Here is a 15,944-nt window from a genome sequence, read left to right on the forward strand (position 1 = left end):
TTGCAATAAAGAGAGACGTCAGGCAAGGATAATGAGCGATGACAGAGGTTTGTTGGTTTTATAGGCTATGCCAACTCACTTTGATGTGAAACTCCATTTTGGTGATTATCAGTTTGAGGTAGATGCTGCAGAGCTTCCCGTAGCCTTCACTTAAGTGACCCTGTAGGCACAAGAGGCTGTGTGATAAAGGGAGACAAACATTTGGAGACATGTCCATGTGTAGAAACACTACCTCCTACTTTTGGCCTGCAAATTGTGCTGCTTGAAGAACACAAGGAAATTTGAGATGACACATGGGCCCGAGGCGGTGTTTAATTAAGGTTGGAAGTCTGACTGGCTTCCTCTTGTGGAGCAGCTACAACGAATGTAAGTCAAAATATTCCCTCACGCTTTATTGATCCAGTTAACTTTGGAATTGCACGCTGCAGGCAGCTTCTGGTCCACTTGAACCCTTTTCTCTTGTGGTCACAAGCCAGGAAGTATCAACGCTCCAAAACAATATTTTTACGTACCGTATTTTCCAGTGTATAAGGCGCACCCGCAAAGAATGGTGGATTTCAAACTTTTTTCATATATAAGGCACACCGGACTATAAGGTGCACGCACCTTCAATGAATGAAAAAAGTTTTCCAAATATAATATATAAATATATAAAAGCTTTCCGAATATAAGGCATACCACATTATAAGGCGCTACAGTCGGGGCTGGAGTTACGCACTATTTCTTCGACAGGGGGAAATAGAGTCGGTGGTTGCGGACAGTAGTTGCAAGACCTCTTGCGGGCAAAATATAACTTCACAGATAAGGTGCGCCTTAAATGTGAAATGAATTCAAAATACTTCTGTTTACATTCAAAGCCATCCATAACCTTGCCCCTCCCTATCTTTCTGACCTGCTTCAAATCTCTGTTCCCTCTCGGTCCCTCAGATCTTCATCCTCCCTTCACCTCTATGTGCCCTCTGCCCGTCTCACCACGATGGGATGCAGAGCTTTCAGCCGCTCTGCTCCCAAACTCTGGAATTATCTTCCACCCAACATCCGCAATATTGACTCCCTCCCTATTTTCAAGGCTCACCTCAAAACCCACTTGTTTAAAATTGCTTTCAATGTATAGTTCTATCTGCTATTTTATTATGTATCATTTTACTTATGGTTTTATTGTTATGTGCTTTGTTTTATTGTTTTTATTGTAAAGTGTCCTTGGGTGTTTTGAAAGGCGCTTGAAATAAAATGTATTATTATTATATAGTGAGACCTCAGCTTAGAACTTAATTGGTTCCCAGAGAGAGTGTGTAAGCCAAAAAGTGTGTATCACAAAAAAAATTCCCATAGGAAACCATTAAAATGGGAATAATCCGTTCCCATAAGCATTAAAACTACACATAACATACCTTATTCTTTGTATAATAAATGTGCTATTGTATGGTAATGAAAGAAATACACGGCACTGTATAATAAAGTAACTTTATTTACATTTGTGATGGTCGTTGATGGCTCTTAATTGACAACTGTTGCTTTCTGACTTGTAAGGTCTTACGAAACTGAGGCATCACATTATCATTCATCATGTTTGCACACATACATGAACTCACACACAGTACCGAAAGAAAATTGAAAGAATGGAACCTTTAAAGATGGAAACAACATTTTTACCAAACGCCACATATTTTCTGCTCATGTTTAAATAATCATTTGACAAAGTCAGCGGTAGGTGCATGTTGTGATGGGAAGAGACTGTCGTGTGTGCTTCCTTACCCACATCCTGCTCATATCCGTCAAGTCAGCCTTATTCCTCATAGAGTCCTTTATCACCTGAAGCGATGGCAACAGGCACAGAGGAAATTAGGGAAGGAAATAACATTCTGAGTTTACATAAATTAAAATGGTGACGATAGATAATTGGAGAGGTAAGTGGGGGCCAATAACACTGGTCGATAAAGTTTATAGTGGAAAATATAGTGTCAGAAAAAAATGCGATGCTGTCTTCACGTACGTTGGGATGGCCGTCTCGTAATAATTTGTGGAAGACGTGGCAGAACTTCCAGCAAAGGACTGCATTGCTTGAGAGAGGAAGCCTGTTGACCGCTGCCCAGAATGTGTGAGCACCTTTCTCATGATGAGTTCCCAAAATGCAGGGTGACACAGTCAAGGAGCAACATTTGACAACGTGCAAAATAATTCCCTTCAACATTTGATTCCCCACCAGTCTCATTTTACCCTCGTGAAACCTTGGGATATCATCATGGGTGTTTATTATCCAATTAATGCCTCCATAAATTCTTACAGATTAATCACATCTATCTATGACCGAAAAGCTACGCTCTCACACATGCAGTTCAATTGTCTGTGAACAACACAGTTCCGATTTTTTTCAAATCCAACCTGGCCTTCTTTTGGGAGTGGCGATATAACAGAAAGCTATGGGATGGATCTGCTGTATGAATAATAATCTGTATAGATGCGACCAATATGTTTTCAACCCTGAGATTTATCAAATCGAAAATAATTTGCTTTTCCATTCCCAACTGTACCGGTAATAGCTGTGATGTTAGATTTTACACCTGCAGATGATAGATATGATGGCGCCACATATAGCATAAAGCAGATAGAAAAAGCTCAGCAGAATAATGCTTAATGTATCTATATGACAGCAGTTTAAGTTGTCACTCCGGCTTGGGTCACTAAACAGTGAAATGCAAAGCATTCTATCACTGCTTTATCGGTTGGACACTGTAACCTACCAAGCATCGGAGATTCCCATTACCACAAACCACCCCAGAGAGCATTGGCATCATGTAGCTTTAGCACTTTGTTGTGCAATCGAATGTTGATTGCTTTGCAGACTGCACTGATGCAGTAATTCTTCATCATGATCGGAATTGTTGGCATCTCACAGGGTTTTTTTACTGAACATTTTGAATGCAAAACAAAGCCCTGTTAGTGCACACTGTACATGCCATGCCTAGCGGGAAGCTGTTTATTGAACAGTGTTTTTAATGTACAGCAATCTTTCTCAATGTTTGAACTGCAAATAAATGTTTTGACATCGTAGTGGTATTTACTTATGGGTTAAAATATTAATATAAGAAATGCGAATCATTTTCAGGGGGGCGTCAATTATTCATCGGAATTTGTGACTTGTGGACAGGCACGGTTTTAAGTAACGGGGGGTCTACTCCACTGACCAATTATGACTTTGTTCTCTGTTATTTGATTAGGACACAGCACAAAGTTAAATAAAGAGAAAATATATCTTGGAAAAAATCCAAGAACTTTCATTTTATCCTTCTGTCCACCCAAAAAGACAATATTAATATCTATTTCACTCACTATTTTATAATGTCAAGCAGTTTTGCACTACTATTTTATAATTTCAAGCAGTTTTGCACTACTATAACTGAAATGATGAACCATAATGACTGTATTGCATTTTATTTTGTATCCTACAAAATACATTCGTTTCAGCATAGATGAGGCTACTCTCTGTTTGTTGTTTTGATGTTGCACGAACATACTCTCATCCAGCGAGTAACTATGTCAGACGGGAATCACAAACACACACTTGTGCATGCACACAAAATATGAGGATATTCCTGGCATGCTTCTCTTTGACAGCAACCTCCTGTGTGTTGATGGCCTTGTTGATGCTGACTGCCTGTGAGGAAGAAAGAGGAACAAAATGGGAAACCATACAAAATATACATTTTCCAAAACTCTCAAAGTCTTTCATTTCACAATATGACACGTTTGTATTTTTCAGCTTTGCCCTTTTTACCGAGAGACTGAGAGTCACTGAAGATGAAGTGAAGGTGATTGACCTATTTTCTTTTGAGTTGGTATTCAAGACAGAAGCTGAGAGGCATACTGAGCTCAAGGCTGACAACAAATAGTCTGAGCGTATGTGACCGTTTAACTGACTCTGATTGTAAAGGGCAATACAATCACAGGCACCTTTTTTGTCACGCGCCACATTGTAGTTATTGTTTCCCTTTGAGGATCATTATGACTGTGAAACCATATAAAGAAGTCAAAGTCAAGCATAAAATGTATATTCAACCATTGTTTAAGTTTCCGTAATACTGTCTTCGTAAGAAGAAATTGCTTAGAATATTTCTCTTATTCATTACATATGAGGATTTGAAAGTTGGTATATATTTGAGCAAACACAATGGGTGTTGATGTGTTTGATTGGCTTCTGCGGGCCTTATAAAATTATGTCAGGGGCCAGATTTGCCCTCAGGCTACGATTTTGTCACCGGTGGTCTAAGATAGAAACTCCAACGCCTTTCAGTACGCTACTCTACCCATGTACCGTGCCCATCAACTTCTACTTTTTCTGAAGCATGATCCTAGCTTATCCTTTAACACATAGCGCCAGCAGCTGGACATATTTCAAATAATTTGCTGTGCAAAAAAAAAACAGCAAAAAAAACAGGAAATGGCCTATCAACATGTCCTTTTTATATCAGCTTTGCATGTTTTCAAGACGTATTCATACACCATTGGCATTGTATGAGTTAAGATGAGAAAATAAATCACAAATGGCATTCTGTCGATTTACATTTAGTTAGTGGATAACAGCAAAATTCAAGAGAGCACGGGAAGCCTTTTCATAATCTCGCTTCCCCACAGACGTCCTGAATCTGTTTGTGCCAGTGTGCAAGAAGTCAGAAGAGAAAGTAAACAAGAAAGGGGAGGAGCAAACCCAGTGCCCTGTCCATCAATAAATATCATAGTTTATTATTTGAGCGTTGATGTATTTCCCACGTGTTACAATTCTGAAGACATTTTCAACCCCCGGCCACACCTATTAAAAATCCCATGGTAGCCTACTGCTATTGCTTCCCACAAGTGGATGACCCAGTTAGTCCACAGTGACACTTTGTACTTGGAGGTTGAAAGAGAGAGCCAGCTGCCCAGGACTCCTTAAATTGGCTGTGGAGGCTGAGTGGCATCAATAGTCAATTAGCTCCTTGCATTGAAACAGACGGTCCTGACTGATAAATCCAAGTGCACTAAAAAGGGGGAGAAGGCAAAGTCTGAGATGAGCTGTGGTTTTTGATTAGATTTAACTGGTTTAACTCGCCCATCTATACTTGATATTTGAAGACGTTCAGCATGATGATACGAAGGTAGATGATGAAATTTGCCAGAGGCTAATTCCTTGTGTGTTCTACATACTTGCCCAATAAAGATGATTATGATTCTGATACCTCCATTTTATTCCTTTTACACTTTAAAACGTGTAACAGAAGAATTTCAGTGACCATCATATATTTTACAGTGGTCTTTTGTAAAACCATCTCTTTAAGCCATGTTAGCTTGGTCAAAGCAGACCTAATTAAGTATAATGTTATGCTCAGAATATCTTGTTTTCTATCCTTTCACCCCCCACCCCATCCCCTTTCATTTGCTGCTGTGGACTGCAAATTTCCCCATTGTGGGACGAATAAAGGTTTTCTGATTCTGATACTGATAAAAAGGCAGATCATTGATATGCTGATGGTAGGCTATCTGTGCTGGGAGGAAGCATCAACTGCCTCCTTAATGAAACAACTCAGTAGTCATTCTTTTTTAAAGACTCCACAGAATATTTTGTAGAGTACAGAATGGATGTAAGGGTTTTCAGGGTCACAGCAAGAAAAGGATGTTGTGTGCTGTCTCCTGAATTCATGACATCATTGATCAATAATCCATTAATTTCCAACGCATGCTTCACAGAGAGACAGGGATCATGATTTCATCCCTGCTGACAATATCCTCTTTAGATGTCTGACAGTTTGCACATTAGGAAGAAAGTATAAGTAGACAAGAGTACAGAACTTGTTGAATACTGTATACAAGCCCCGGGTGAGTAATTTACACATTCTGGCGATTTCCTGCTGGGCTGGGTTGCAATAGTACATGATGCTCGAGAAAGCAGTTCCAGCCTTTCCCTATAGCCTGTGTAAAATCAGCAAATGTGTGTCCAAGTCATTTGAATGCAACTACTACCTTATCCAATAGGTGTACCAATAAAACACACTTGTAGGCTAAGATATACTGCCTACTGCACTCTTTTTGACGAAGGGTGTCACCAAGTGAAAATAATTTAATGCCAAATGTCGCAATAATTCACAAGGGTTACTTGGAATGCCAATAAAGTATGATGGGAAAGCCTCCATTGATAACTGTGTGGCAATCATGAAGTTAGAGTCATTTCACTAAGTAGTCCATCGGAAGGAGTGTGCACACATTTCAAATTAAGAGCACTTACAGAAAGGCAGCATTGGCTGCCTTAATCTCAGCGTTTGATAAAACGACATTGTACAGTGTCAAAAACTGATACAATAATCAGGGTAACTGTGTATCTTCATTGAAATGTGAACATTGGTGGGCTGGTCTGAGCCCTGAAACTCTTGGTTCGACTTGAGGTATGGAAGCGGGACTGATTTACAAAATTGTGTAATGTCTACATAAGTGGAAAGATAAATAAGGCCAGTTAATATGTTTAAAAGTGGCTTCTTTCCCGACAAGTGAAAGAATTGTAACTAGCTCCAATTCAAACCATGGCAAACGAATGCTCTCCAGGCATTGATAATTGTGGAAAGACAAGAGCGCACTTGAATCCTATAAACATGAACGTCATCCATCATATGAGCTAAGGTGACTTTGAGCTGTAGCTACCTTCAATGAATGGCACCATTACTCACTTTTTCCAATCAATCGTTTTGGTTCTTGTAACAAACAAATGGTGTTTCAAAGCGTTTACAAGTGCTTGGTCATGCTTCCTGTCTTAGCAAATCCAGCACTGCCCATTTCCTGGCCAGCTTCTTCTGAAAAATACACAGCTCCACTCCTCATGCAAAAAATAAAAAAGTGTTGCGTTCCACCAGACAGTGGCAGGATCACCATAATGAAAGACATTCTTCCTTCTATCCCTTTCACATTGCGTACTGATGCTTAAGGTGGGTAAAGCAGCTGCCAAACTATAAGCATCATTTCATGTACCAAACTGAAGGATGAATAGAATTGCAAAACTATACCAGGATTTGCTTCATAAAACATGGTATGCTTTACAAATTAACAAAACGTGGGTCCTGCTTTAAAAAAAAGTCTAAAGTTAAACAATATGAACAATTATTTGTCCTTTATAGTAGGATCAAAATAAGTAAACTAGTCTTGTTGGCTTAAAATGAAAGTGATTTTTCAAACAAAACACAAAAAAAAACCTGCATGGCCCTTCCAAAAATGAAAACCTCAAACCTCTTAATCACACATGTCAACAACAAAAGTTTACGACAGCAACAAAGGAAAGAAATGACTTATGAAAGAAAAAAACAAGCAAAAAACTAAATAGAAAAATCAATGTGGAGGTAAGGTGCATTTCCAAATGTAACTTTCCTCATTCCTTTGAACTAATACAGTGTTGCTTGTGTCAGGACCATTTTACTTGTCGCATCTGACACAAACATCTGTTCCCCCCGAACGTCACTCCTCACCTCTTGAAGTGCTGGCACCAAGTAGAGGAAGGTAGTGGAAAATCGTCAGCTTAAGAATACTGCATGGAACATGCAAACACTCTGAGAAGGTCTGTTCGAACAGAAAAGCCTGCAATACTGTTCAACACAATGTTGCCAAGTTGGACGCATTTAGTTGATTTCAAGCTAATCACAAGGTAATTTAAGGCTGAAGAAAGTTACCAATTGAGAACAGTGTAAATCAAATACCATAACACAAGTCTTTTGTTTATGTAGGTACACAGTGGATTACGAATGTCGTTTCATAGGCACTTAAAAAGGCATGAAAACATGTAAAACTTTGGCGTATTTAAAATAAGTCAAATGTTGAGAATAGAAGCAGAAGACAAGCAGAAGCTCGTTAAAGCTCTAAAAATGCACAGACGGCCGGACTCCAGCATAATTAAACCCTTAAACCTACACCCCCCCCATGTTTATGAGACCCTCCTATTGGGAAGTCTTTCTGCACGTTTGCGTGAAGCCTCGGCTCTAAAGCTTAAATCTGGGAGGGCTGCTGATGTCATGCGGACACATCATAAAAAAAGAACATCTGTGCAGCTCAATGAAGCTGCTTAGGTCACTTTTGTCAATGCACCCCACCACCAATCACATGGAGCTATCAATCACAGACTCCCAGTGCGTTTGTGTGTGCGCCTTCCCGCAGGAAATGTTTGGAATTAAGTTGTGACCATTTACTACCCAACAAGTTTAAAATACATCAAGTTACATCCACCAAACCTGGAACAAATTATCTCTTCTGTGAGTATACAATTTTGGAATAGTGATGCGTAGATTCAACCAGCTGCGTTTGTTGCATAAGAAAACCACCAACAGTTCATGGTGCTTTCAAAACACAAACAGTATTTCTTCATATATGACACATGACAATACTACACGAATACCCATGAGGTGTACTTAACTCATTCACTGCCATTCCCAAATTTATTCGGGAATTGAACATATGACGTGAATTTGTTCGGGTTTTGTTTTTCTTGCTGGGACTGCCAATAAAGGTAAAACTTCTGGCAGTACTTCACTAATTTCCATGTTGGTTATGTTGTTACAGCTTCAGTTGTTGTTGGATTGTATTGGATTTACCTTTATTTAAAGGTAAACCAATATATATGTAATGCATTGTATTTTGGACAGCCGCCCTCATTTCAAGCTCATGTAACTTCAGACTCATAACTTGTGAATTAACTTTTTTTCTAATGAAAGAAGAGAGTCTAAGGTTTCTTACTTACTCTGCATTGAATGTATATGTAGTCCTAAAACTCAATATTCTGTGGGTCCTGTAAAATGTGAGTGACAATGATAAAACCCGGGCACTGGAGTGGACACATTTTTGCTCATGTCTGGCAGGGTATTTGTTAAAAGTCTTAAACTTTCTGCAATATTGATGGAGCACCTAATGATGCCTTATGTGTGCACCAAGTTCCAAAAATGAATGCTTTGTTCGGATAGTGTTTAGCCACGCCAGCGAGTAAGCACACACATGTGCCTTTTTGTGCCGCATGTTGGCCCAGTACCTCGCATTCCTTCTTTGTGAGCCGCTAACAAAACAAGGACGGTGTTCAAGTGTGTGTTGTGACGCCAATAAACAAACTTTTTTACAACTTGGAGCTGATTGCGATCAAAAAATGAGAAATCATTCAGCGTTAACCAGAAATCACAAAAACGAATATGGACAGCTCGCATCTTGATACACTTCTGTAATAACACGTTTTCTCAAATTATTTGATGTGCTCGGCTTCAAGTTGCACAGCTGTGATCTATGTGAAGACAATGATCATGTAAATTACATTAATATTCCCACATGTGCTTGGAAATCACAATGCCCAATCGAAGGCAAATGCATGAAAAATATCAACATTATGATGGGAATTGCGAACAGTGCTGACAGCAACAATCTTTTTCGCAGTTGTCTCCATGCTACACAATCTCTGACCAAACTCAACAACCAAAACAAAGATAATCTCAAGAAACAGCCTTGAGAATATCACAAGAGTGACTCTTTGAAAATAATAACTAATGCAATTACAACATTTGTGTGCACCTCACTTTGCATCGTCAACAACAAAACAATAATTTCTTGTTTTTGGTAGTCAAAATAAGCATTGGGGTATTTAATGTCAATTTTATCCTATATCATCGGCATTGAGACGATATCAATACACCTCTTTCACAAGGATAAAGACGGTGTGTTCAAGATGTCCGTGCACCTCCCATCCACCCCCATTCCAACAAGTCTATGTCCCATCCATGCTTCCGATAAAAGGCCGCTCTTGTTTCTTACATGCACCTGCTCGATTGCATTCGGAACACAGCCTATTTGTCTCCATCACATCATTTACTGCTATAAATCATGCAGGTTGGACTTTTTTGAGCCTCCTATGTTGCACCACACCTATGAATTACTGTACATTACCTGATTTGCACATGGTACCTTGCTTTGTTTTTATTTTTAAACCTCCTGTTTTTTTAATTGTACTTCTTAAAAATACTATTCTGTTTTAGGGAAGTTGTAGAATGGATTGCTTCACACTTTCTAACTGCTGTTTTGCTGTCCATACGGCCATAAGACATCTTGAATGCATCTGTTTGTATTGTATGTAGTATCTACACTAACACACACCCAAGCATTTTAGGTTCGAGATTAACCTTCTAGCAAGTTAGGACTTGTTAGGACCTAAGGTGTTGGTATTTCCCTGCACTATTCTGTCAGGTCAGTACTTTGTTTTTTTGTGACCGGGTCTCTCCTCACACAAAAAAATGGATACTAGGAGCAAGTGCGTTTTACTCTTTCTCTACCCAGAGAGAGACCCAGTTCAATAGCAAAACCACTATTTGTTTGACAAATACATATTCTAACTCCAATTTAGGTTTAGTAACTCTTGTTTGTTAATAACACAGGGTGCCCTGTACTGCTGTTTGGTTCGTGATTCTATTTATCGATGCTGCTTACATTTGACTGAAGATGTGGGTCGCTTTGTTTTAAACGCACCCCGTGTGCCCCCCAGGCCAACAACACAATAATAAAACTTGTCATTGGCACATTTGGCTAGACGAAGGAAAACAGGCCCTTTCTTGAGAATACCTTCGACGCCTTATTTCACACCAGCCCGCAACCCGCCGAAACAACGCCGTTCTATGGCAGTCGCTAATATCACGAAACTGCATGTACCCTAGAGTACTTACAATTTTACTGAGATCCATGGTCCTTTCCCTCCCTAAGCGGGGGGCTGAAGATCCGCTGGCTTGATCCAAACGCGAGGACCAGGGAGGTAACAAATGCGTTTGGGCGAGAAAGGGGGGTGTGGGTGGAGGAGCGCGACGTTAGCTCAACATGTGTCCCGATTTGGTATAAAAATGCTACCCCCTGTCCCCACTTCCTTCCTTTCTTTCGTTGTTCCGTCTCTCTCTCTCCCTCCGCGAGCTGCACGCAACATACGACCGCGGAGAAACTGAAGTGTTCAGGACGACCGCAAATTTCATATCCCGCCCGCCACAGCTTGAAGCAAGACTCTCCCTGCTTGCTTTATTTTGCAAATAGCCCGCTTCTATTTGAAAACAATAGCGGCACGGGAGGCTGCAGAGTAGGATGGCGCAAACTCGGAGGTTTTCAAACGGGGTTCCGCGCCCACCAGGGGGCCTGCAAAGTTCGGTGGTGGGGTGGTTAAAGTCTACCATTTGTGCTTTCCAAAACAAGCTTCCAGAGACAGAATGATTCCCCTTCTCCTACTTACCTACATGCTTGCAATTGCCCCTGAAATATATCCAAGATATTACAAAAAAAAAATGCATACGTGTCAATCTTGGCTAATAGCTGCCCTTATAAATGATTACGAGGCAACCTGGAAATCTGCAGTCTATATTGCAGACGTGTTATTTCTTTTTGGCTGTTGGATATTTCATAAAAGAGCAAGCTTCAGGAACAAAAACTCAATTCATATCATTCGAGCAACTCTAGGCAACTGACACCCCCGTCTGGAGTCTTATAGGTTCCTCAACTTTTAAAAATGAGCATGGTAAAGTCTCCTGCCCCTAGGCCAAATAAGTGTTAGGCCTAATTGGTTTTGTTTTGGGGTGACTTTTAGTTTGACCAAGGGTAAAATCTAATGGACAAATACATTTTCTAACTCCAATTTAGGTTTAGTAACTCTCCAAAATCTAGAATTTCCACACTGTTTCATATGACGATGGATCTTTGAATATGTTTGCAAATATGCCCATTAGCTATTTTGCCCAATCATTCAAACACACGCACATTGGAGATGCAGCTTGAGATGTTTGTTGTTTTGAATACATTTTTACCATCAGATGAACCACTGCGTGAGATGCACACTACCGATAGCAAGGGTGTCACTTTAGGGAAGCCAATCGAATGTTTAATCCCCTCCACATATTACATATTGAGTGCAGAACAAATTAATAAATAACCCATTTTCAAATTTGAAATAAAAAATAATGACCGTTATTGTGCTTTACATGGGATAATTTGAAATTTTGGTTCAGACTTCAGCAAGCATCATGGAATTTCACAAGTTTGATTTGCTTTTGCGGGCAGAATAAATGTGATGGGCTTCGACTTTGACCCCTTCGATCTGTCTGCTCCACATCAACAAATTGGCTCAAGACAATGCAGCTTCTTTTCCACTGCCTCTCTTCACTTTCTGGTACCATGAGGGGCCTTCACCAAGAGACTGACCATTTTTGACATATAAAGTACATACCTTAATATACTAAGCCTCACATTCGATAAGTTCAGCCATTATTCAAGAATTAACTTTGTATGCAATTTCCTTCAGCTTTTTTGCACGACAAATGAACAAGGGATACACATTTCTTATTGTACATACTTGTTTGACAATTAAATGATTAGATGTGATTCTCTTTGCTCTATCGCATGGTGTATTTAATAACTTGTTATTCTTTTGTACCTTTCACCTCACCGATACATTTGAACAATGAAATCACTCGGATATCATAACTGCCTATCAGTTCTGAAGCAAAGACCAACAACAGGGACAACAAAATATGAAATGGTGATGTGATTATTGGATTGCAGTTAAAGGTGTGAGGGCATAATCCATAGAGAAAAAAAATGGGGGAAAGTGAAAAACAGATTTCTGAACTGGCTGTTATGGCTTTTGGTGCCTGTCCACCAAGATGGTCAGTCTTATCTGCAACAGACAATCACTCCATGACTGAAAATAAGGTTCGTTACGCAGGCGTATATTCAATGAAGAAGTCAATGTTTGCATGAAAGAGTCCCGCATATGGTGTAGTGTGCCAAGATATGTCATGTGTTTTGTATTTCATGCACCACGCGTTTCTCTCTTCAAGTGACGAACTTTGCAGTAAGGGCCTCTGCGAGGAGGAAGACACCATACAACCCCTAATACTTGGCCGATTATTGTAAGTATTTTCAAAGGTTGATGTGAGGATAAGTAAAGATGTCAACAACAGTCTAACCGCCACTACCGTAGCGCCTTAAAATGTTGATGTGCCTTATATCAGAATCAGAATCAGAATCATCTTTATTGCCAAGTATGTAGAACACACAAGGAATTTGTTTCCGGTAGAACACGCTGCACTAGTATCGTCGTCAAAAAAACTGCTAAGTGGCACTATACAGTTCCAGCACTATACATTTCCAGTTTATATTTGGAAAACTTTTAGATATTTATAGGTTATGTTTAGAAAACTTTTTTTCATTCATTGCAGGTGAGCCTTTTAGTCCGATGCGTCTTATAATAATAATACATTTAATTTCTAAGCGCCTTTCAAAACTGTATAGAAAAAGTTTGAAAATACACCATTCATTGGGGGTGCACCTTATAATCCAGTGTGCCTTATACACCAAAAATACGGTACACGCATACTCTTAACAGACAATTGCTGACAAAGTGATATATCGGGCCATCTGCCATATTTTATGTAGATTGAATATTAGCCATACATTTGGTAAATGATTGTCAATGAATAATCCACTTGTATTCATTATGAGATCAATAGAAATCAAAATAACCAGGATTGTTTGTCTTCCCCCATAATCACCCAGCCCTCACGGGTAGTCTAATTTTAAGGCCTTTATTTTGCAACACACAATGTGAAGTCAGTCAGTGGTTCACACTGCATACCCCAGCGGGGGAACTTGCGGGGAAAAAGCCTTCCACAAGCTTTAATTATGGTTTGAATATCCAAAAATGACTACTTACACTAATTCCCAAATAAAAATAGCATCTGGGGCCGTTTTACAATGTCTGAGTGACAAGACATGGATAACAAACAACAAACATAAAGCAGCAGCAACACATGTTCCTTTTAGGTGAATACCTCGCGATATTACGGTTCACTTTTCAGGGCTTTGCTGTTTAATGCATCAGTTTTAAAATGCATCTCCCGGCCCTCCAGATTTCTATTCTTTGCCATTGCTATCGGTGAATTGTAGATGAAACAAACTATGACAATAATTATGTTTTAAAAAGATAGATTTTGTTAAAGTAAGTATTTTTATTTTTATTCTGTAGTACAGTATTGTATTTTATAATAATTGAAAAAATAAATAGAGCTGACAACTTGACAGATTTCAACTGTCACTGAATCTTTTTGGAACCTACCCCCCTTGATAAATGAGGAATAACTCTACTTTGAAACTCACAGACACAAATGAGAACCCACATTAAACATAAATACATGTCTAAGAAAAACATATTTCCGGTTGACGTCATAGCATAATTTAAGAGCCAGCTGCCATAATGAGCATGTCATTAAAATCAGGCACTGTGCGCTATCTTGCCTCCCTCGTCCAGGCTTATATCCCATGCGGAAACTCTGACCGATATGATTTAGATCACTCCCTGGTAGTTTACCCTGCTTAACAGGGTGAAAGGTTATGTTGCTCAATAATTGCAAAACTGCACACGTCTTTGTAGACAAACCCATAGCCTAGGACGCATTTTCATAAAACTGGATTTCAGTCACACAACAAGAAGAAAACAAACATTGTCCCATTCCTCAAGCAAGTTTGATTATTTTCATCTTAAAACAAATCAAGACAGTGAATGCAAATCAAAGCAATCATACCTAAAACTGCAGTTGCCAGTTTTGCCAAATCTTATCAGTACCTTTGACCCATCAATCTAACCCCTGCGACAAAACATGCATTGGCATCACAGGCCTCAATGTTAACTAAACTGGAAAACATATTGAAATGATTAATAACTAGAGCTGGGCAGACAGCCAGATGCCCAGCCACGACAATGCCAACCCCAGTGTGGGCTTGCACACTAGACTAACAATGCTGAACAGTTTGGTATTTAAACAGATGGACACAAGCAACTATTGTTCACCATTCTCTCTGAAATCATGTCAACTACAGTCCAAAAGCCTGTGACTCTGTATGTCAATAGTTATGCACCATTTGTAGACCGAGTATATTTTTATGCCGTTTCTTCTGTGTCTAGAAAGTGTATTTACAAACACGATTTCTCCATTGGTTTACTTGATGGCCGGCAAGCCACAGGTCTAAAACACACAGGGATTTATTTGGTTTACAACAAAAGAGGTGAAATCGACTGCACAACAGATTTAGCCATCTTTAGAACAAAACAGATCAAATGGATTATCTCTTGTTGATCCCCTGCCAAGTAAAAAGCGGAATCATTGATTGCTGCCATCACTTGCCCCAGCTCACCAGGCAAAATTCAACCATGAGGTAAAATATAAACATGTACAGTACATAGTGCTGGGTGATTTTGATAAACAAGTTGTTAAAATTAAATAAGTAACAGTGTTACTTATTTATGTGTGTTACTGTAACACACATACTGTAGCTAGTTCTTTCTTGGTGTGAAAAACATTTACGCATTTGAGAAACTGTCATCATAGTCCAAAGTAGTCATATCCTTCATTTAATATAAGGTTGTACTGTATGTAATTGCTTTGGCACGGTGGGGCATGTGGCTAGTATTACGTCTGCAGGTTCTAGGTTCAAGACAATCCTTTGGCATTGTTGCAAGTTCTCCCCCTCACTTGCAAGTATCTCCTCAGACAGTCGGAAAAATGAGTATTAGGTTGATTGATGGCTCAAAATGGCCCATAGATGTGAATGTTTGTCTATGCAGCATGTGCCCTGTGGTTAACTGGTGGTGAGTGAAGAGTGAAACCCGCCTCTCACCAAATTTGCTCCAAAAGACTGCACCCCATCAATGACCCTATTCATGATAACTGGTAGAAAAGAATGATGGACATACGTCCAGTAAAGGTGATGTAGCAGCCTGACAGTGACCTAGTGACCATGTGTTGCTTTGAACACACAATCCTTCTAATACACGCTGCCTGTCTTGCCGGACAGTCGTGTGTGAGTGTATCGGGAGAGGGTTCAGCATGACACAGACAATGCGCAGGTCAGATTGCTGCTGTTCACATTCAAACGTAAAG

General features: G+C 39.6%; 1 protein-coding gene across 3 annotated transcripts in view; it reads right to left on the bottom strand.

The window, feature by feature from the left end:
* hip1 (huntingtin interacting protein 1) overlaps positions 1-15,944 on the bottom strand; it is a 32,794-nt gene that overhangs the window by 15,931 nt on the left and 919 nt on the right. For 2 of the 3 annotated variants that reach the window (XM_089013674.1, XM_089013673.1), the window contains exons 2-5: positions 3,592-3,655; positions 1,994-2,136; positions 1,756-1,812; positions 80-160 (exon numbers count right to left, since the gene is read on the bottom strand). In XM_089013674.1, the coding sequence (XP_088869800.1) occupies positions 80-160; positions 1,756-1,812; positions 1,994-2,136; positions 3,592-3,655 (345 nt within the window). Of the gene's footprint in view, positions 1-79; positions 161-1,755; positions 1,813-1,993; positions 2,137-3,591; positions 3,656-10,697; positions 10,996-15,944 lie in introns of those variants that run through there. The other variant, XM_089013676.1, reaches the window with a different exon arrangement.

The sequence above is a fragment of the Hippocampus bargibanti genome, linkage group LG14, assembly GCF_051943395.1.
Source record: "Hippocampus bargibanti isolate YZ-2025 linkage group LG14, ASM5194339v1, whole genome shotgun sequence".
NCBI classification, from domain to species: Eukaryota; Metazoa; Chordata; class Actinopteri; order Syngnathiformes; family Syngnathidae; genus Hippocampus; species Hippocampus bargibanti.